The sequence below is a fragment of the Notolepis coatsorum genome, assembly GCF_963971535.1.
Source record: "Notolepis coatsorum genome assembly, chromosome: 6".
Classification (NCBI taxonomy): domain Eukaryota; kingdom Metazoa; phylum Chordata; class Actinopteri; order Aulopiformes; family Paralepididae; genus Notolepis; species Notolepis coatsorum.
In genome coordinates, this window is record NC_140170.1 from 95,135,106 (window position 1) to 95,157,872 (window position 22,767).

At 46.4% G+C, this 22,767-nt stretch overlaps 1 protein-coding gene across 1 annotated transcript in view; it reads left to right on the forward strand.

The window, feature by feature from the left end:
* The first annotated feature begins 162 nt into the window (after positions 1 to 162).
* Positions 163 to 22,767, forward strand: part of odad1 (outer dynein arm docking complex subunit 1) — a 56,836-nt gene continuing 34,231 nt past the window's right edge. The window contains exons 1-5 of the mRNA XM_084316611.1: positions 163 to 227; positions 965 to 1,147; positions 1,446 to 1,635; positions 1,920 to 2,039; positions 2,799 to 2,912. Coding sequence (XP_084172737.1) covers positions 993 to 1,147; positions 1,446 to 1,635; positions 1,920 to 2,039; positions 2,799 to 2,912 — 579 coding nt within the window. The 5' untranslated portion in view covers positions 163 to 227; positions 965 to 992. The remainder of the gene's footprint in view (positions 228 to 964; positions 1,148 to 1,445; positions 1,636 to 1,919; positions 2,040 to 2,798; positions 2,913 to 22,767) is intronic.

Sequence of the window (22,767 nt, forward strand, 5' to 3'; positions counted from 1 at the left end):
CCATGTGATGTACTAGACCTGACGTTATCTAACTTTCGATTCTGTTCCATCCACTGTGGTTCCACTGCATCACGACCGCCAGCAGCAACACATTGTAATGTAACCACTGTAGCTGCAGGCACAGGGCGCTCCTCTTTCCATCCCGCGGCGAAACAGCCCGTAGCAACAGTTGTTAACAACTAAGAGACTATAACAATTTGGAGAATTTACAGAAGAAATCCCTGCAGGTACGCTAACGTTCAATTCGTATTTTGTTTATATTTCAAATGTCACATGATATTTTGCGTCCTGGTCCTGGACAATAACCAGCTCAGCTGGCTTGTTAACTTAACTAATAGTTTAACGTTAGTACTACATTCTAAACCGGCAATACGACAATGCTAAAGCGTTACTTTACAGTAACATTACGGTAGTTAGCAAACCAAGCTGCCGAAGTTAGCGACCAACACTAGAACTAACGTCAACATGTGGAACGTTACATGTTGTATGATGTTGACGTTAGTTAGCATTAGTTAGAATGTATATATTTTCGTTTATAATCTCTGTCTCTTAAACAGTACTGTATATTTGTATATCTTGTATGTCAAATGTCTGGATGTAACGTCGTGTATGTCATAAATGTCATGATTAATAAAAAATGGGGGACCCTGATGTAAACAAGACGAAAGTATTTCTCTGGTCTGCATCCCTTTAACAATTGTATGTATTGAGCTGTAGCCTACTGTACTGTACCCATTCTGCAATCTGTTAATAAAGTTTTCAATCAATCAATCAATAACAGTATTCTCCTTGTATTCATCGAACAATAATGGTCAAATATAATGTATGTAATGTTTCCAGACCATTCGCTACACAACCAAGGACTCAGAGGGCCTGGTAGGAGGAGAATCATTATGAACGATGAAATTGTTACTGTATTTGTATGTAAATAATGTAAATAGCCTAACACTTTTATTTTCCACAGATAAGTGGAATCGTGCAAGTGTGCAACCATGCCTCGAGGCAGGTCAGCTACTAGTGACCACTCTGACAGCAGCGAGGTGGAGGCAGAGACAGAGAGAGCCAAACTACAGACACAGTTCCGCTTCATGGAGGGAGTCCGGCAGGCCTACAGCATCCAGTCTCAGGAGCACATTCGCAAGCAAAGGTTATTAGGATTTACACACCCTCCCTCCTCACATCCTATCATCACTGTGTGTGTGTGTGTGTGTGTGTGTGTGTGTGTGTGTGTGTGTACCGTGTGTGTGTGTGTACCGTGTGTGTGTGTGACTGTGAGTGTGTGTGTGTGTGTGTGTTATGACGAACAAGAGGTTTGTCACAAATAGGGAGTCCACACGTGATAACAATTTAACAAAGAATTTATTTAAACCTATCTAAAGAAACAATAATTGACACAGTGTGTGTGTCCTCGTCATCTAATCGGCTGATTGTGTGTGTGAGTGAAGTCAGGAGATGGAGAAGCTGCAGGGGGAGCAGGGGGAGCTGCAGCGAAACCTCTGTGTGCATGAGAACGTGTTGCGTCGGCAGCAGGACAGCGAGAACACCCAGAGCATGCGTGCTTTACTGGAGCAGAGAGACGAGCTGGAGGAGGACCTGGAGAGAGAGAAGCAGTGTCAGGCTGAGCTTGAGAAGGAGGTACTTTTTCACTCACATACTCCATGATGCAGCTTGGTGTGTACTGTGTAGCCTATATATACGCACTTACACTAACTGAGAGCTGTGATATACCGACCAACAGTGAACAGGGGTCCCTGAAAGTTCATAATTATTTTCTGAAATTGGGACTGGTGCTGCTGGGACTGGTGCAAGCAATGCCCCAAAAGAAAATAAATTGAGAAGAAGTACAACTTATTGCATACTAACAGTGTCATGATTCTTACATTGTTATAGCTGATGCCATGTTTCCGCGATGTGAGCAGATCTCTAGCAAGACATTGACGGAGCTGAGAAGGGGAGAGGTCAACACTAGTGACAGGCAGACGTCTCAGGCTCGGCGGACTCAGAAGGCCCTACGCACCCTGGAGAATAAACTGGACAGAGTGAGTTACACGGCATCACCGTCACGCCCAGCAGCTTTGACATCAGACAGTGTGACGTCTGTTTATTTTGTTTGGTCATCAGACCTTTGTATGTGACAGACAGCCAAATCATAGCAGAGCCAATCTTAAAGCTGCCCAGTTTTGGTAGATTTTCCATTATGGCCATAAGCAGTATACATGTGTATTGTTATGGTTTATTTCTATATGGACAGATACAACCACAATGATATATTGCAAGCAACTGCCTGTTTGCACAGTAGTTTAGCTGATGTTAGCTAGTTTTCAGTAGCCATCCTTGGAGCTGGTTATTACCCATATAGGAGGCTAGGTGCTCTTGACACAGTCTGTACTGGAGACCGAACCAATAACCCTTTGACTACTAGGCGTCCAACCTGCTGCCCAGTATCTCAGTCTGGTCAGTCCTATGGGGCTGTGTATCATCACATAACAGATGTTCCATAGAGTACATCTTAGCTCTCTGACGGTGAACACCACTGGGGGTGACAGTGGCTCAGGAGGTAGAGTGGTCATCTGGTAATCGGAAGGTTTCTTGTTCAAACCTGGCTCCATGACTGCTTCCGACGAGCCGCTTGGTGCCTTGCATGGTTGCTTCCACTGTCGGTGTGTGTGAATGGGTGATATGTGAGCCATAAGTTATAAAGCGCTTTGAGTGTTTGGAAGACTAGAAAAGCGCTCTAAAAAAAAAGTCCCTACCAGAGTGAATAGTTTGTATGTATTTATGTCCTATAACCCCTGCAGGCCCTGATCTGCTTCAGTGAACAGCTGACCAAAACCAGCCATCTGAGAGAAGAGCTGGAGATGCTGCACATGGAGCGGGTCCATTTCCAGCAACTGCAATACAGGCTGGACAAGGTGAGACGTCCCACTGTAGACCAATCATAGACCAGGATGAAAGGGATACCCCCGGTATTTATACTTTTAGCCTGTTAGTGTTCCTCACAAGAGGTTTGTCAATTGTCATATTAACATATTTTAATATTGTTTAATTCAGTTACTCAAAATAAACAGCTTGCTAGCATAGACCTCTCACGGGTGACACGTTTTCCGGCGGCTACAGTGTCTCCAGGCAACACGGTCTCATCCGAAAACGTATATAAAGTACTAATCGACCACAAGAAAAAAGGTACATAATGTACATTATGACTGTCAATCGATTAAAATATTTCATCGCGATTAATCGCATGATTGTCCATAGTTAACTCGCGATTAATCGCAAATTAATCACCTTTTTTTTTATCTACCCTAAGGGCTTGTGTCCATAGCGGACGTTTTATGAGTTGTCAGCTCCTTCCTGTCATTCATTTCTATGCTACAGGCGCGCTCCTCTTCCCCGCGCCTCGCGTTTATGAGCTCTCGGCGGCAGCGTTTTTGGGCGGAGCGCTCCCAGCGCATAAAGTTGAAACTAGTTAAACTTTTGGAAAGGAGCGCGCTCATCAAGGTAATCAACATCGAGGAAGGGGCGGAGCCGCGGCAGTCGCGAGACCCAGGAAAACGCTCTGAGCTTTTTTTTCCTTTTTTTCAAAGCGGTCCGCCTTGAAAAAAACGTCCGCTATGGACACAAGCCCTAAGCGGATCTTTTTCAAGTTCCAAGTTTTAATACTCTTATCAACATGAGAGTCAACAAATGCTTGCTTTATGCAGCCATTTAACACAAAAGGATGACCCTCATGCATTGCAAATTTGCATCAAATTCAAAACAGTGATGCACAAAATAACTTAAAAGAAAATAATAATTTAAAACAATGAATGTGCATGAAATAATAGGGGAAAGAAAACGTTAGGAACTTGTTACATTCACCCACACAAGGGCTGAGTAATCACACACCCCCCCTCTCTCACACACACACTCTCCCAGCTCTCTTTCTCACTTTCCCCCTCCTCATCTCTCTCACCCCCCTCTCTCTCTATATCTCACACACACACACACACACACACACACACACACACACACACACACACACACACACACACACACACACACACACACACACTTCAGAAACAAACATAGTATCAATGAGAGCATCAATAATACACCTGAGTGAAGTCTAGTAAAAAAAAAAAGAAAAAAAAAGAAAAAAGTAAAAGATTTGTAAGTTAATCGTGAGTTAAAAAAAATTGTGGCGTTAATAGAATCGGGCGATAACACGTTAATACCGCGTTAACTTTGACAGCCTTATAACCATAAGTAATATATTTACTTATTGTATAACTAATATATTTACATTTCGTATCGGTGAAATAGGCCATAAGGTGAAGGCTGTATCGTTTCATCCCGTTCCCACCTCGGCGGACTACGCAATTTTCACTCTGGGTGAAAGATATATTGGTGTAGATTTAGGAATAAAAAGTTAGGGGGGTCAGGTGGCGTAGCGGAAATTGCGTTCGTCACCAACACCGGAGACGCTGGATTCGCCTGTTCGAATCCAGCTCCCGGCGTTGCTATCAGCTTGGCTGGCCGCTCACACTAATACAATTGGCAGTATTAGAGGGTGGGAAAGCTGAAGGGTGGGTCCTGGGCGTTGTGGACAGCGACCCCTACAGTTCGGTCGGGGCGCCTGCTCAGCAAGGGTAGGAACTAGGGAGAGATAGTGCGGCCTCCCACACGCTACACTCTCCCCGGTGAGAACCTGCGCGGCCAGGCTGGCCTGCCGGCAGGTTGCACATGCGTCGGAGGAAAGCATGTGACAGTCTCCGGTCTCTCGGACCAACAGTAGGGGAAAGTACGCAACAACCAGGAAGGGTGGGATGGGAGAAAAAGAGGGAAAAAGAGGGGAAGAAAGATAATAAAAAAAAAAAAGGGAATAAAAAGTTCTCCATTTACAATCCGGCCTGTTTTGCGCAATCAAGTAAATCATTTTTTACTTTATCTTTTTCCCCCTTTCTTTTTCCATCTTTCCCCCATCCCAATGTTAGTCGTTATGCCAATTCCCGATCCCCTACCTGGTCGTTGCGTGCTCTGCCCCCTACCGTCGGTCTGGGAGGGCGGAGACTATCACATGCTTCCTCCGACACATGTGTAGCCAATCCCCACTTCTTTTCACCTGGCAGCACGGACTCTCACTGGGGGAGTGTAACATGTGGAAGGAGCACACTACCTCTCCCAGGACCAGACCTTGCTGTGCAGGCGCCCCGACCGATCTGTAGGAGTCGCTGTTTTACAATGACCAGGACCCACCCTCGCCGGCTTTCCCACCCACTAACACTGCCAATTGTGTTAGTGTGGACGGTCGGCCAAGCGGAGGCACCACAGCTGGATTCGATCCCACTGTCTCTGTGGTGGTAGACAGACGCTTAGTCCGCTGCGCTACCCGGCCGCCTCGCAATCATAATTTTAAAGTCGGGACTAGATCTTTCCTCGCGAACGGATACGTGGTCACCACATAGTTTTATTTCACGTAATTGGTGCGAGTTCTGTGACGACCAATAGCAGCTATCTTTGTTGCCAAGTTACAGACCACAAGAAATTTGTGTAAACTAAACAGTAACGTGACATTAGCATGTCATCCACGGAGTACATCTCGACGAAAATGGGAAAAAAACTCATTCTAACGTTCGCAAAATAGGTTTCTAAACAATGTTATATGCATATACGCTACTTGCTATAGGCAAGCAATTGGATACAGCTGAGAAATGGGCCACAACGTACGTCTTATTAACCATACATTTAAATCATATCCCCTTCTCTCTACACCAACAACACAGCATTGCACACGCTGTGAAAACATTTAGAATGTTTCAAAATGTTGTTAAAAGAAATCACACCGATGCATGACGTCCTGTCGGGAAATTATTCGATAAACCTCCATAAACACACAATCCGTGATGCATGCAGCAAATTTGTATCAAAAACACTTTACCCTGTGATTTCCAACCTGCAATATTAGAGATGCTGGTACAATTTTCTAAAGATTGAGGTTGTATACATAAAACAGTTCAGTGGATAGTATAATGAGAAAAAGAATAGACCTACATACTTTTGATCAAGATAGTTAATCAATCGAAACACTACACCATCCCCTTAATTTGGAATAATGCAAAAAAATTTACAATCAATAAGTTACTCATTAACCATTTAAAAACAAAACAGAATGCAGGTACAAAAATAGATTTAAGATTCAAGAGGTTTGGGGCGGCTGGGTGGCGTAGCGGAGATTGCGCTCGTCACCAATGCAAGAGACTCCGGTCTCGAATCCCGGTGTCAGCATTACCTGTGGCTTGGGCCAGTCGTCATGCTATCTCAATTGACAGAGGTAGCGGGTGGAGGTCGATGGGTGGGGATTGGACGTTGTGGACAGCGACTCCTACAGGTCGGTTGGGTGACGCCTGTACAGCAGAATCAGGAAGTAACGGGGCAGCGTGAGCCTCCCACGCGTTACTCCTCGCCACTGAGAGTCCGCGCTGTCTGGTGAAAAGATGTGACAGGCTGCCTCCTCGTGTACCGGAGGGGACACATGATGCAAGGCTTCTATCCTCACTACAGCCGACCAGTGGGAGGCATAGTCTAGCAACGTTCATGACAGGGGAGGGGAGAATTGGCTATACGAAATTGGGATGGGAGAAAAATAGAAAAAATAAGGAGAAAAAGTGGATAAAAAAAAGATTTAAGAGGTTTATTCGTCACATACATACAAGTTTCAAGTTTTCAAGTTTGTTTATTATTTATCACAATAAAATGTAGGTACTTTATGTATGAGTCCCTGAGAGTGTGCTTCATACAGTAAAAAGAAAAAGTAAGTAAGTAAAAAGTAAGTAAAGAGGAATATTCAATATATATATACAATATACAATACAGAGTAAAATGAGTAAACAGTGAGGTACAATGCAGAAAATGAGGTACAAAACTTTGAGGTAAGGTGCAATTGCAAATGAGGTATGAATGTAGAGCAAATCTCTTTAATAATAGATAAATATAATGTAGTGTTAAAGTGTCTAAAGTTTCAAGTTTCTTTAATAGTTGTCATACAGAAGTACAGAATACTTTCATACAAAATGCTTCTTACTGTTACGCTCCAGAGACTGTGCTAGACAAGATAGTATCAAATAACATAGTATAGCATGTAATTTAGAAAAAGAAAATGAGGTCACAGTGTTCGGTATAGACATATGTACAATGTTCTGAGTTACCATGTAATATACAATACTATGCAGTGTACTAATGTACAGTACTATATAGTGCAAAGCAGAAATGGGATGAGGTACAATTTAGGTACAATTTACAGTAAGGTGTACGAGTTGTAGTGCAATCCTTCATCAATAAATATCAAGTGTGGGGAGTGGGTGCTACAGTGTGTTTGTTTAAAGTGGGTGTGTGCTATAAAGTGTGTGGAGTGGGTGCTACAGTGTGTTTGTTTAAAGTGAGTGTGTGCGTGTGGATGTGTGTGCTATGTGCGTTTGGTGGTTGTTGTTGTGTAGTGTTCATTGTTCGTTTAGCAGCCTGATGGCCTGGGGATAGAAGCTTCTTCTGAGTCTTTCTGTGCTCGCCTTGAGACTCCGGTATCGCTTGCCTGACCGCAGCAGTTCAAAGAGGCAGTTGTTCGGGTGACTGGAGTCTTTAATGATTCTCTTAGCCTTGCCCTTGCAACGCTTGTTGTAAATGTTCTGGAGGGTGGGGAGCCCCCCTCCAATTGTGCGTTCGGCTGAACGTGTCACTCTTTGTAGTCTGCTTCGGTCTTGTGCAGTGCTATTCCCAAACCAGGAGGTGATGTTGCCGGTCAAGATGCTCTCTATTGTACATGAGTAGAAGTTCTTAAGGATCTTCTGACTGACTTGGAACTTCCTTAGGCGCCTGAGGAAGTAGAGGCGTTGTCGTGCCTTCTTCACAACACTGTCAATGTGTGTGGTCCATGTCAAGTCCTCGGATATGTAGGCTCCGAGGTACTTAAAGCTGTTGACTCTCTCAACCGGTGCCCCGTCGATGCTGAGGGGGCTGTAGTCCTTGACCCCCGACCTCCTGAAGTCCACAATCATCTCCTTTGTTTTGCTGACGTTCAGGGAGAGGCTGTTTTCCTGGCACCATCCCGCCAGGACCTTGACCTCTTCCAGGTAGGCCCTCTCGTCGTTGGCAGAGATCAGGCCCACCACCACTGTGTCGTCAGCAAATTTGATGATTGTATTGCTACTCCGCTGAGCCACACAGTCGTGTGTGTACAGGGAGTAGAGGAGGGGACTCAGAACACAGCCCTGGGGGGCCCCTATGTTGAGGGTGATGGATGAGGAGGTGCAGTTGCCTGCTCTCACCACCTGGGGTCTGCCAGTCAGGAAGTCCAAGACCCACTGGCAGAGGTGGGAACGAGAATCGTTTTCTAGCCACTTCTCAGCCTTCACCTTACCCTAAAAGTCCAAAACAAACATTATTACCCTGTCATGCCTGAATAAACATCAAGGAGTATTTTCGGGTAAATTGGGAACAACATGGATTGTTGTGTAATAATAATAAAATAATAATAAACTTTATTTGTATAGCACCTTTCATACAAGAATTGCAGCTCAAAGTGCTTCACAGCAGTAAAAAAAGACAGGCATAAAATGTGCACAAAATCGGCAGATCAAGAGCAATGCATAAAGTGCAGACATAAAATAAGTATAATAAGTAATAAGTATATAATAATAAGTATAAAACGAGCATAAAATAGATAGCAGCAAAATAGACTAAGTCAAGGTAAGGAATAGAACATTAACACTTTGAGTGCCACGCTGTTTGGTTAATTTACCTTTAGAATGCCAGCCTTCTAGTCGTTTCCGTGGTCGTTGCACTATGTTTGCGAAGCTGTGTGTGTGTTCTGTATCGTTAGTGGCTTAGCTTGGCTTCGCCTTCTGCACTATCTCGCGTACGTGCACGCGTACTGAATAAACCACAAATGTACCTCTAATACCAGTATTAGTCTGACCACACCCCTCATCAGCTTACCTTCATAAGCAGGTGTGTGGTCACCTGCTCTCCTCCTTCTCGCTTTCACCACAAGGAAGAGGTGCCTCGGTAGATCCCCACACTTGACACCATGATGGAAGAAATTGGATTAGGAACAGCTTGGGAAACAAGGATACGTTGACATCATATCTTTATTTTCTCTCTCACTATTTTCGAGAAAATACGGCGATATTGTCTTCGTACTGGAGTGTCTAGAAGATGATGATCATTCTACAAACCCTCCACCGGTTTTCGTATTGGGAGCACGCCGCTGCATGCTTCTCAACTGCAGTTCCTTGCTGTGTTTGTTGGGGTGAAACCTGTCAGGCCACAGCTGAACTGTCGGACATGCCGCTGTTGTGAGGAGCGGTGCGTTCCAGGTTGGGTGAGTAGTGTTTGCTGGCGGGCTCCACTTGTCTGTTAGTGCTATGGGGGCTACTAGACAAAGTTTATGGAAACCGGCCCCAGGCTAGGGTCCTTTGTTTAGCCGTCTAGGCGACAGAAGGCCTTGGTCTGGCGACCATTATAGTTTTAACTAGTGGGCCGCGACCATTGACACTGGTGATCCCTGTGTGTTCTGGACGAGTGGATTCTCTCTGTCACCGTGTTAAGACCCCATCTTTCATATCCAAATGAGAGTATTCCTTCACGAGGGGATATGTGCATGTAATGTGCGATAGCGGCAGATTCATGTTCAAAGTCAGCTATACAGGCCAGTTGGTACTGTGCTGATTCCGCCGGACGTGTTAATGTCACCGTTGTGAAGCGGTGTTGACGTCTTGTTTTCTCTTTTCTCTTAAAAAGTGAGGAGGGTTCAGAACGGCGGCCTGTCTGGGTGAGTGTTATGTCATTGTTTACATGTTCATAGCTTACGGTTAGCCGGTCGGTGGCCTGGCGCGGGGTAGCTTAGGCTTCTCGCGCGCCGCCGGGAGCTCGCTCCTGATCGCGTGCGTCGTAGACGGCGTCTCGCGAGCGGAAGCGATAGCACCAGAACGGTTGGAGCAGCCGTTAGCTTGATGCTATTCTGTTGAACGTGCTTTGATTTTTAACATGTTTTACACTCTTGACCACGACGTCATCTTTGACAGGGGATGTTCGTCAACCCTGCCTGAGCCTAGACGGGGATTGCGTCAACAAAGAGGGCTGTGTTCTACGGTGGCTTATGACTGCACTTCGCTGATCTGCGTTCCGGGCAGGTACGGGGTTGGCCAGACCCTCATAACACGTCTTCTGGTTTTACCTTGCTAAATGTATTGTGAATGACGGTGTTTTTTCCCAAAACGTGTGTTGTTGCAATGCATTTGAGATACGTTGCGGGTTGTGTGTGAGCTGTTTTTGTCACTGGCAGTAGCTTCTCCGTGCAGGTCGTGATGTATTGATCTGGTTGTTGTGTGAGAAACATCATGGTGTTTATGTGTACCGTGTACTCACTACTAAGGCAACTAACCTATGAAGCTATGCTTGGTGACGAGTGAGTAAAAGAATGTTCTTTCTCAGACTGTAATGACAATGGACAGTGAGTTCACACATTAACAGGTTTTCCTGTTTTAACTGGCCGTGTTGAGGGTAAAATAGGAGGATTGTGTTTTCCCCCCCCCGGTTCCCTGGGGACTTTATCACCTCCTATCAGACATGTTGTGCATTAATTGTGTCTTTTGTGTGGTAGGGATACGATGTAACTCTCAGCTTGATTGCTGAGGTTGTGCTAAATCTGCTGGAGAAACTTATTTCCTAAAGGGAAATTGGTTTGGTTGCTGTCGTGTGCTTAGCAAGGCCTGTGGTCGATACTAATCAAGAATGATGTATTCTCTCATTGTGATGATGATGGGTTGTGTGTGTCATGTGACCTACAACTGGGTTGTACTGGCCACAGAAGCACATGTGTATGTTGGACCGGGGTTCTTAGAGCCCTCTCTATTCTGTGTTTTTCCTTAGTAAAAATCAGATAGCAGGTTAGCTCGTGCGCTGTGTGGAGCTGTGAAACGCTTCATAGAGCTGACTATGACTGTGTCATATTCTCTTTTTGTCGTTACGTCGTATCATGGGTGTGGGGTCGTAAAGGGGTGAACTGGTAACCTTTCCTCTCCCCATTGTTCTGTCGGTCAGGGGTACACCCCCTGTCCTTCAAGGTTCCCGTCACGTGGCGGTTCGGCACGTTACGGGGGGGGGGGGGGGGGGGGGGGGGAGGGAGTTCCTGGTCCCACGGCCTGGTATATTGGGCGTGTGCACCGCAGGAATTCCCCCGCCATAGAGTACGTCACCGTGCGCGTCTCTGTTGGTAGGACTTCCGTGTGCTGTTCAGGTCCATGTGATGGATCTGTTTTCAGGGGGGGTGGTCAGGGCTCCTCCTCACCAAGCGCCTACTCAGGCCTTCTGTGAGTTCGGACTCCTTCTTCCATGTGATCCATGTGAGGAAGCCTCCATCAGAGTACAGAGCCTTCCTCCTCAGATTGTCAAAGTGAGTGGACCCTCTAGAAGGGTCCTTTTCTATTGTATGTATATTCGATTCAATTCGTTTATTGAGTGTGTATGGGTTCGGTGCCTCTTCCCCGGAGGCCCTAAAACCAGTTTTTTACATGGCTCAAGGTGCAATATATTCTTTTCAATCTGTACAGCTCGCGTGGGAAGTCTCTCTGGGGATCCCCGTCTCTTTCCTATGGGAGGGTGGTGGGATGTAAAAATGTGAACATTTTTTACCCCGGCTGTGTAGACTGGGATACATACTGTTGATGCTTCCTTCTTTCTATTCCAGAAGTGTTGGAGTTAGGGAGTGTCACACCCCTCTTGTCGTTCCCCTGGGCGCCTTGGGGATTCAATGGCAGGTCTAAATAGCCTGTTCATTGATGGGGGTGTGTCCCGACGCACGTATAGTGCTAGCTCGCTGTAAACAGGCGATTGACTGGCACGCCTTAGTTGCTTGTGGTTGAAACAGCGTTTTTATAAAGCAACTGAGATGGGGGTTTTTCCTCTTCCGGCGACCACATCCCATGACCTGGGTGGGTTGTCGACGGATCCTCGTTCATGTCTGGGGGATGATGACGGGATGGATCTGAACATATGTAGTGGGGTCTCACGCCCTTGGGGTGGGCCACCAGGCGCGGTTCGTCCCGACGTCTGGGTGGCGCCTTCTTTTCATGTTAAGATCAACACGCATATCTGCCCTTTTCCTGGGGCATGTCGGCGTGGTTAGGGCACGGGACTGGTTCTGGTCACGCTGGTCCAGATCAGTTGAACCCGTTGTCCGCCGGGGATGCAGATCTGCTGTTCTGGTACCCTGAGGGACTTGGGCTTTTTTCAGGGGGAAAAATGCCAGGTCGGTCTGGGTGTCACAGGGTTAAGCGCTATGGAGACCCTGGTTGGGTATGTTTTTACTCAGCACTGTCGTCATGGCTTACAGCCATGCCATTCTGTACGCGCTCGATCTCGTCGGATCTCGGCCGCTACACAGGTTGGTCCTGGTTAGTACTTGGTTGGGAGACCGCCGGGGAATACCAGGTACGGTGTGCTTAGGGGCTGGTTCTCCATTGTTTTTCGCTCCTCTCTCACGCATGGCGAAGAGGGGCCTGTGGGGGTGGTTTTTTGACCTCCTCTGGTGACCCTGTGCTTCCCGTACCGCCAGGCCCGGTCCGAAGTGATGTTTGCGACCCGTAGGCCTGGGTTAACCCTTTTTGGAAACTGAAACACTTGTACTGCGGTATAGCCGGTGTATACCCGCAGGTGTGTTTTGGAGTTTTTTCTTGAGGGGTTATAGGAACAACCACCGCATTGGGTAACACCGAGGTGGTTGGTTCCCTGGTGTGTTGGAGCAGTGTCAACTCCCGGGTTCACCGGTTGAGGGTGCCCCTGCACGTTCATGACGTCTGCCAATCGTGTCAGCCTTCTCTGCCTCGACCCCTCTGGGTGGGGGTTGTTAAATGGAGGCTTGGTCATGCAACACCGCCAGCTTACGCTCCTTCCGCCGGGGCGGCTGTGTTCAGCTGTCCCCTCTGGCGCCTGTCTCGTCCGCAGTCTCCAGGCTAGGGTTAACAGCCTGTTGCCTGGTTTTTCCCCGGTGCGCTGCCTGCTTCCGTTGGTTAACCTTTTTTGTGTGCTTACGGCCATGCTGACTGCCTATTCTGCAGGGTCAGTGTGCCAGGCGGTGTACTATTGGGGGGACGGGGCCCGCTCGGCTTACTGGCCTGGTTGGTTCCGCCTGGGAATACCAGGTGCAGTAACTGAGGGGCCTTTGTCCGAATACGCTGGCGATGTGGGGGGCGGGGCACTACGTGCCCACCTGGTGGGGTCTTGATGCTGGCATCATGGACTTCTCCGGGCCCCCATTCCAGGGAGTCCAGTCCTTTTGGTGGGTCTGGGTCTTCCTTCGTGCTCCGCTGCTACGGCCTTGCCACGGGGTTGGGTTTGCCCTTGACCCCGTGATTCTGAGGGCAGTAACGAGGTTGTTCCTCCGTGCGTTCCCGGGTGGCATGCGGGTTGTGCGTGTGTGTAGTCGTGGGTCAAGCCACGGTCTGCTCACCCTGTGCGTTGAGTTGCTTGAGTGCCTCTTCGCACGGTCGGGTCCGTCGCCCTCCCGTGACGTCCCTAATAGGGGGGCTACCCTCCATTAGGGGGGGTCGGGGGGGCTCGGCCCTCCCTGTTCTGATGGTTTTGGGGGGCTGTCAGCGGGGTGTATTTGTCAGCCAAGTGGCTCCGCTTGGCCTCCCTTGTGCAGAAGGCGAAGCCAAGCTAAGCCACTAACGATACAGAACGTTAGGTTATGACTATAACCAAGTTCTGTTAGTTAGGGGCGATGCTTGGCTTCGGACGGCCGCTGCAGCCCTTGACCTCACCTTGTGGTGAAAGCTTGGGAAGGAGGAGAGCAGGTGACCACACACCTGCTTATGAAGGTAAGCTGATGAGGGGTGTGGTCAGACTAATACTGGTATTAGAGGTACATTTGTGGTTTATTCAGTACGCGTGCACGTACGCGAGATAGTGCAGAAGGCGAAGCCAAGCATCGCCCCTAACTAACAGAACTTGGTTATAGTCATAACCTAACGTTCTGTATTATAGCTGTATGAGACACAGTGTGGCTCATTTTGACAAACATTACTTGTAGTCCAGCATGGGAATAATAGTTTGTTTCCACACGCGAGATAAAACACGTTATGTGCAATAAGCCCAAACCGTTCTGGCTGATCCCCTGAAACCCTGAATACTCCCATATCAAAGGTATATGACTTGTATATATGTATCATCACAAAATCATCAAGGGGGGGGGGGGGGGGTCGTTTTAACTCAAAACTATGATCGCGTTTGCCGAGCATGTTTTTCGTCCGTTGAAACACAGAACTGTGATCGTTAGAAAAACACGTTTCAGATTAGGTAAAATAGACATAGAATGTACCTTACCTTAGCCAGAAGGTATTCCAAAAGAATAATTCCAAGTGATCGCATCGCCATCGCGATTACCAGTGTATATGCCTATACACATTTTGATGGTCAAATACGCTTATGCAACTGAATCCTCCGAGGCGAGGACTGTGAATTTCTGTCCCAGGAGAAGGAGGGGCCACTCGTGAGGAGAAACTGAAAGTAAAGCTGACTATCAGCCCAGAGCCCCATGCAGTTCAGACACAGGATGATACTGCCACCTGGTGATAGTCGATCAGAATGCAGTTCCAATGTGTCGGGACGTGCCTAAATGATGCAGATCGCTCTGGGCAAACTGTGTAGAGCGGGGATCAAAGTAAAAAGATCAAACGATCCAAAAACGACATTTTACGTTTATGGCACTCAACCGCCGGCGGCCACACATGTAAAAAGCCGTTTTTGGCACAGTGTGTTAAATAACATTGTTTTTTCATTAGGATCTAACATCTTAACCTCTTTAGCCCGAGGGGTCCGCCGGCAGACCGCAGATGACATCCAATCCAATCCAACGTTATTTGTATAGCACATTTAAAAACAACATGGTTGACCAAAGTGCTTCACAGTAAAAACCATAATATAGTAAAAAACACAAACACAATACAAAGTACAGAGACCTACAAACTAAATTACAGCAGCAGACTAAATCTTTTTTTAAAGCTAGGGAGAACAAATGTGTTTTAAGATGGGACTTAAACACTGGGAGTGTTGGGGCCAGCCTAATGTGGGGGGGCAACTCGTTCCACAATTTGGGGGCTGCAACCACAAATGCACGGTCCCCCCTGTTTTTTAGCCTGGATTTAGGGACAACAAGGAGGGACTGGTCAGCAGACCTCAGAGACCGTGATGGGGTGTAGGGGTGCAGTATCTTGGTGAGGTAGGGTGGGGCCAGACCATTCATTGCTTTATAAGCAAACAGCAGGATCTTAAAATTGACCCTAAACTGCACAGGCAGCCAATGAAGGGAGGCGAGGACAGGAGTGATGTGCTCCCATTTGCGTGTCCCTGTCAACAGCCGAGCAGCAGCGTTTTGGACCCGCTGAAGACGCGACAGCGAGGCCTGGCCAACGCCAACATAGAGCGCATTACAGTAGTCCAGCCATGTTGTTGTCACAAAGGCATGCATAACTCTTTCAAAGTCTTTAAAGGAGAGAAGAAGCTTGACCTTGGATAGTTGCTTCAGCTGGAAGAAACTGGACCTAACCACAGAGTTAATTTGTTTGTCTATTTTGACACCCAGGTTGGTGACTATGGGTTTGACACATGAGTCAAGGACACCCATGTCTGGAGGTGCGGTACCAGGCCCGCCTGGTCCAAACATAATGACCTCAGTTTTTTTGTCATTACAATTTTAAAAGTTCAGAGCCAGCCAAGCTTTAGGGCGTTTTCACACCTGTAGTTTGTTTGCTTTGTTCCGATTCAGGGAGACACAGGGACTATAATGATACAATGTTGCACTTGTCCCTTAGTTCGTTTGTGTTCACACGGCTGTGTTAACAGCGGACCAAAACAAACGCGCGCGAGCAAACTGTCACTCATTGGTCAGATTTTGGGGTGTGCCCCCCCCAACCCTGAATCTCCGCGTTACATTGAAATCGGGGAGGAGAGAGCGGGGGGAGCAAATGAATGAATGTGGATGAGAGCCGTGATGTAAATCGGACGATTTAGTTCTGATCGATTAGGAATGGGTCGCGCCGTGTTCAGGAAACTCAGGCGCATAAAAATTTTAGGGTTTGAAACCGACCTCAAACGCACGGCACAGACAGGTAGTTCAGAGTTAGCCAAATACTAGGGCGTATTTATTTTCAGAGTCAAAAAGGAGCAAGTAACAATCTTGAAACAAAGGGAGACTGCCTTCAGCAGAGTTATCTGCGGCTCTGCAGATCCTCTTGGTGTTCGAGGTGGGGAAACGGTATTGACGCTGAAGCGGCTCTGCAGATACTCCCAGCTTCAACTCGAGGTGGAAAAGAGAGAGAGAGAGAGAGGTAAATAACAGTCCACATCACACAGAGGCAGTGCGGTCTCCTCCTCTCTTAGCTGAGTCCAGAACAAACAAAACGATATCTTCAGTGTTCACCACAACACACAATTTAGCTGAGGGTCAGTGCAAAACAAAAACAATAAACTTCTGTGTCTCTTCTAAACACACACCCCAGCTGAGTCCAGTGCAAGCAAATGATAATCTTCAGTGTCTCCTTTAACACACAACTTAGCTGAGTCAAGTGTAAGCAAAAATAGACTCTTCAGTGTTCTTCAAAACACACAAAACAGAATCGTCCAAAAAAGGGTTTGGTTCAAACTCACCAAAGCGCAGGAGTAAAGCGGTAAACGAGGCGCAGCTTAAAACGGGGGACAAGGTCTTCACCAGCGGCAATCCACAGATGTCCTGGAGGGAGAGTAGACGAGGCACAGCAATGGGGAACAACAGGCAGAAACAGAAGTATTCAAAGCGACCCGACCTCGATTGAAGGGAAGTCCCAGTATAAAAAGCCTCTGGGGCGCTAATCAAAAACGATGACAGGTGCGCGCTGGAATTGATACTTGCTCCAAAAGCGTGTGGCGGGGAATGCACCAATCAACACAGCACCTTAAAGGAGCGGAGCGTGTGGCGGGGAATGCATCAATCAACACAGTACCTTAAAGGAGCGGAGCGTGTGGCGGGAAATGAACCAATCATCACAGTACCTTAGGAAGCCTGTGGCGGGGAATGAACCAATCCTCACAAAAAGTCTATTGGATCATGTCTCTAGCACCCCCACAGCCGTAGCTGCAACCACTTACATCAAGGCTCTCATCCACATTCATTCATTTGCTCCCCCCGCTCTCTCCTCCCCGATTTCAATGTAACACGGAAGTGCAGTGGTCTATAGCTAACTTTACCGATCTAGCTGCCTAAAGACTACAAACTGATCCCGCCCACAATTCAATGCGAAAGCGTCATCATGCAAGTGGAATGAGATGCCATGGTTCTTAATAATAGACCCTAAGGGGATGGAACCTTGAGGTACACCACAGGGGAGGGAAGCAGAAGATGACGCAAAGAAAAGCTCCTATCCGACAGATATGACCTGAACCACTCTAGAGCAGTACCTCTAATGCCCACATGGTGCTCTAGGCGGGAGATGAGGATGGAGTGTTCTACTGTATCAAAAGCAGCTGTGAGATCCAATAAAACAAGGAAGATGGAGTTCTCAGAGTCAGCTGCTAACAAAAGATCATTTAACACTCTCAGTAGAGCTGACTCTGTGCTGTGGAGGGCTTTAAAACCTGACTGGAATACCTCAAAAATGCTGTGTGTATTTAAAAATGACTAGTTGGATGGCTACCACTTTCTCTAAAATCTTGGAAATAAAAGGGAGCTTAGAGATAGGTCTAACATTTTAAAAGACAGAGGTGTCCAGACTAGGCTTTTTGAGCAAGGGCTGTACCACTGCCTGTTTCAAGCTTGCTGGTACCTCTCCTAGGGACAAGCTAGTGTTTACCAATGTAGGGACATGGTCCAATGGTGTCCCAGACCTCTTTAAAAAACCGAGGGGGGAGCCAGATGGCTTCATTTGAGCAATAATCTTCTTCAGACAGGGGAGTGACATTGGCTTAAAATGACTAAAAACAGCAGAGCAGTTTACAGGAATAGATGGGTCATAAGAAGGAGGTAAAATACAGGCTCTAATAGTTGTAATCTTGTCAACAAAGACATTTTAAAACGCTTCACATGTTTCAGCAGAGGTTTCACTACAGCTGGATTGGGGGGGGGGGGGGGGTTAAAACAGAGTTGAGTGTTAAAAAGGACACAGGGCTTGTGACAGTTGTTTTCAACAATGTCAGCAAAATACTTATTTTTTGGGGCTTTGGCAATATTCTGGTATTTACAACAACTATCCTTTAAAATATAAGAAACCTGCAGCTTATCTTTCCTCCATTTTCGTTCAGCTTTCCTCCATTCCTGTCAGGCAGCTCGAGTATATCATTCACCCATGGCTCGGTTTTTGGCTTCGGCCGCCTGTCTTTGAGTGGGGCGATTTGACAGATGGAGCTAAATGAGTTAATCTCATCTGTGTTACAGTCTGAGAGCTCTGAGACACTCTCGACTGTATTATTAAAAGAAACAGAGAACTGAGCGACAGTAGAGGGGTTAATCACACGACAAAGCTGGGGTGGTGCACTTAGTTTGTATAGCAGTATGACACAGGATAGAAATCTCAAATAAGACGGTTTGTGATAAGAAATAATGGCATCACAAATTTCAACGTTAGAGACAGGTAAACCACAGGACAAGATCAAGTCCAGGGTGTGTCCATGTTTTTGTGTAGGACCAGTCACAGACTGCACCAAATTAAAAGAGTTGATAAGATTTAAAAAGTCCCTTGCTGATTTTATTTAATTTTATTGATGGATTAAAAACACACAACAAGGATCCAAAGGATAACATGAGAAAGAGTAAGACCCTTATTTCCGTCATGGTCCCAAAAACACGACAATGACACAAAACACATACATTTAAAACATTAGAAGACTAACCTATAACAAAAAATGTATATCACACAATAACTAAAAACTGATTAGAAACCCATTCAAAGTATAGGGGGCTATTCCTCTATTCTGTCCATGAGCCACTTCCTGATGCTTCTCTTGAAGCTGTGGAGGCTCGAGCTCTGCTTGATGGGCATAGGCAGCTTGTTCCAATCCTGGGCTCCATAGAAAGTAATGGAGCACTGGCCCAGTTTGGAACGGAAAGAAGTAGGCTTCAGGTTTGCTAAGCTTGCTCTAGTTCTGTGGTTGTGGAATTCACTGACCGGGGTGAAGTAGATCTGGAGGTATCTAGGGGACCTTTGGTTTATAATATTGTGCACTATGTTGAGTCTGAGCTGAGTAACTCTGGCGGTGGCCTCCACAGGAAGCCAGTTAAGCTCCTGGAAGTGACTCCTCCCTATGTGGGTGCGGGGGCCAAGACCCATTACCACCCTTACCAACTTATTTTGGGAAACCTGAAGCTTCTTTTTTATGGTCTCTGTCAGGCCCTCAAACCAAGACACGCTACCATAGTCAAAGTGGCAGAGTACTAGGCTATTTGCTAGTAGCCTGCCTGAGACTATCTTTGCCTAGGAGGTTGGCTTTCCAAAGGGGCTTTATTGACATGGGAAATATACATTTACATTGCCAAAGCCAAGCAAAACAATACTACTCCCTGCTTACCGCTACACTCTCCTCCCCCTGCTCACTCTGTCCCTCGGCCCTGTCACGGCCCCGGCAGACCAGACACGATTCAAGGCGGACGGACGGGCGACCGCCGCTTCACTTCCGCTCCCATGTTAACGGACGTAGCTGTGCACACTGGCCGCAAGCGGTCATTTCCGCTTTGGTTGGATTCGAGGCGGCGCGGGAGGCGTGCGCCACGCGCATTTTCACTGAAATACACTCAATATCTGCATTATTACCACACATACAGATGTTGTTCAACCAGCTAATGTGTCTGTATCTTTCCCAATGCAAATAAACCATATTACTATACTTAGTAGTACCCCGCCCAACCCCCAGTGTCTGTCTGTCTGTTTGTTTGTTTGTCTATCTGTCTATATATCTGGTTGCCTGTCTGTCTGTCTGTCTGTTTGTTTGTTTGTTTGTTTGTTTGGATATCTGTCTATATATCTGGTTGCCTGTCTGTCTGTCTGTTTGTTTGTCTATCTGTCTATATATCTGGTTGCCTGTCTGTCTGTCTGTTTGTCTATATATCTGGTTGCCTGTCTGTCTGTCTATCTGTCTATATATCTGGTTGCCTGTCTGTCTGTCTGTCTGTCTGTCTGTCTGTTTGTCTATCTGTCTATATATCTGGTTGCCTGTCTGTCTGTCTGTTTGTCTATCTGTCTATATATCTGGTTGCCTGTCTGTCTGTCTGTCTGTCTGTCTGTCTGTTTGTCTATCTGTCTGTATATCTGGTTGCCTGTCTGTCTGTCTGTTTGTTCAGCCAAACCATTGATAATGTAGTTTTATAGTGGCGTAGGAATCCGTCTGAAGAACTATATCTATAACTATATACTGATATCAAATAATAGCAGGATATAGCAGTCAATCCACCTTGTCACCTATATAACCTACTTCTAAATACTTCTGGAAATGATCCCTGCACATACTGTAAGACTAATTCTCTATGACCACAATCACAGGAATTCATTACAGTATCATATCAGTCCAAATCTGGATCACTTTTATTAATTAATTTATTTTGGTCATGTCTTTTTTTTTTATTATAAATAAATAATAATAATTAAATAATAAAAAATAGCCTGTATTCTATTCAATAGGCATGTTGTGTAGGCCCTAACCAAAAATCACAACAACCCCCCCCCCCCCCCCCCCATGCCGCGTCTCTACATTTCGTAGCTCCATTTCTGCAGACCCCTCTCTGATTGGTTGAACTCCATTTCTGCAGACCCCTCTCTGATTGGTTGAGCGAAGCCCCTCTCTAAGGTACGCGAGGGAGGTGCGCGTAAGGTTATCGAGGTCGACGACTAGCTCAACTGGTTCGCCGCCTTGCTGTGGATCCTGCGGTGCGTTGGTGACAAGTTCGATTCCCTTCAATTTTTCTTTTTTTTTTTCTTTTTTAACGTGCATCCTTTCGCCGGTTCAGTTTAGGCATGTTAAGTTTAGGCATTGTTTCGGAGTTGGTTAAGGTTAGGGTTAAGGTTAGGCATTGTTTCGGAGTTGGTTAAGGTTAGAAGGGTTAAGTTTAGGCGCTGTTTCGGAGTTGGTTAAGGTTAGAGTTTGTCGCAGAGAATGGCAATAGAATGCAGCCTATTTCCACACTGCAGCTCTCTCGCGCTGCCGCGGTCACATGGGCGTAGTGGCCAATCAGAGAGGGGTCTGCAGAAATGGAGTTCAACCAATCAGAGAGGGGTCTGCAGAAATGGAGCTACGAAATGTAGAGACGCCCCCATGCCTGGCCTGGCCGCGTGAATATTAAAGGCAACCTACTTGTGTTCAGCTTTTCTCTGATTGGCCACGACCCCCCGCCCCTTTTGCCGTGAACGCGGCAGCAGAGGTCCCTGCAAGGTCCCAAATTAAATGAATGAAGCGCGCAGCGAACGCGGCAGCAGAGTGTATAATGTTATTTCGCGGAGCATAATGTATAATGTTATTTCGCCCGTTTGTAACGTCATAACATCGCTGGAGGCTGCTGACTGATTAATAATAAGCTCTCTTTATTTCGCGGAGCATAATGTATAATGTTATTTCGCGTTTGTAACGTCATAACATCGCTGGAGGCTGCTGACTGATTAATAATAAGCTCTCTTTATTTCGCTTCCATTCATTTTGGGGACGATGTTCAAATATCATACTTCTGAAGTATAAACAAACTATACTGCTGTGACGATTTTGAATTGTAACGTTATATGTTATTTCGCGTATAATGTTATTTCGCCCGTTGGAGGCTGCTGACTGATTAATAATAAGCTCTCTTTATTTCGCGGAGCATAATGTATAATGTTATTTCGCGTTTGTAACGTCATAACATAGCTGGAGGCTGCTGACTGATTAATAATAAGCTATCTTTATTTCGCTTCCATTCATTTTGGGGACGATGTTCAAATATCATACTTCTGAAGTATAAACAAACTATACTGCTGTGACGATTTTGAATATCTTAACATGTATTTACGCCCATACAATTTTTTAGATGAATGATTGTGGATATAATATAGAAAACACATCATTATGATATTGTCAGATGTCGCGAATTAGTTAATTATATTAGTATATTAGTATTAGTATTAGTATATTAGTTAGTTATATGGCGGCGTTAAGTGATGCGGCGATGCGGCATTAACCAACAACATTAACCAACAACGAGGCACAACGAGGCATTGAGGCATTAACCAACGAGCACCTCTCAGAGCACCTGGGGGAGCCTCATGCGCATGCGCGGCCGCGGTCACTCTCTGCCGCGTCTCTCTGCCGCGTAACAACACACAGAGCGGCGCGGCGCGGATAAGGGCGTGTGCTAGGGCGCTCGCGAGCGGCAAGCTATTTTTTCGCCTCGATCCTATTTGAGTATACACTGGGTATACACTACAGTACAGCTCTTTCTTTCTCTCTTTCTCTCTCGTTTTCTCTCTATCTTTCAATAGATGTTGTTCAGCCAGCTAATGTGTCTATCTTTCCCAATGCAAATAAACAATATTACTATAGTTAGTACCCTGCCCTGTCTGTCTGTTTGTTTGTCTATCTGTCATATCTGGTTGCCTGTCTGTCTGGCTGTTTGTTTGTTTGTTTGTCTATCTGTCTATATCTGGTTGCCTGTCTGTCGCGACAGAGACAGATAGAGAGGGGGGGGAAGAGGGGGGGAGATGGAGAGAGAGAGGGAGAGAGAGAGCGAGAGGGAGAGAGAGAGGGAGAGAG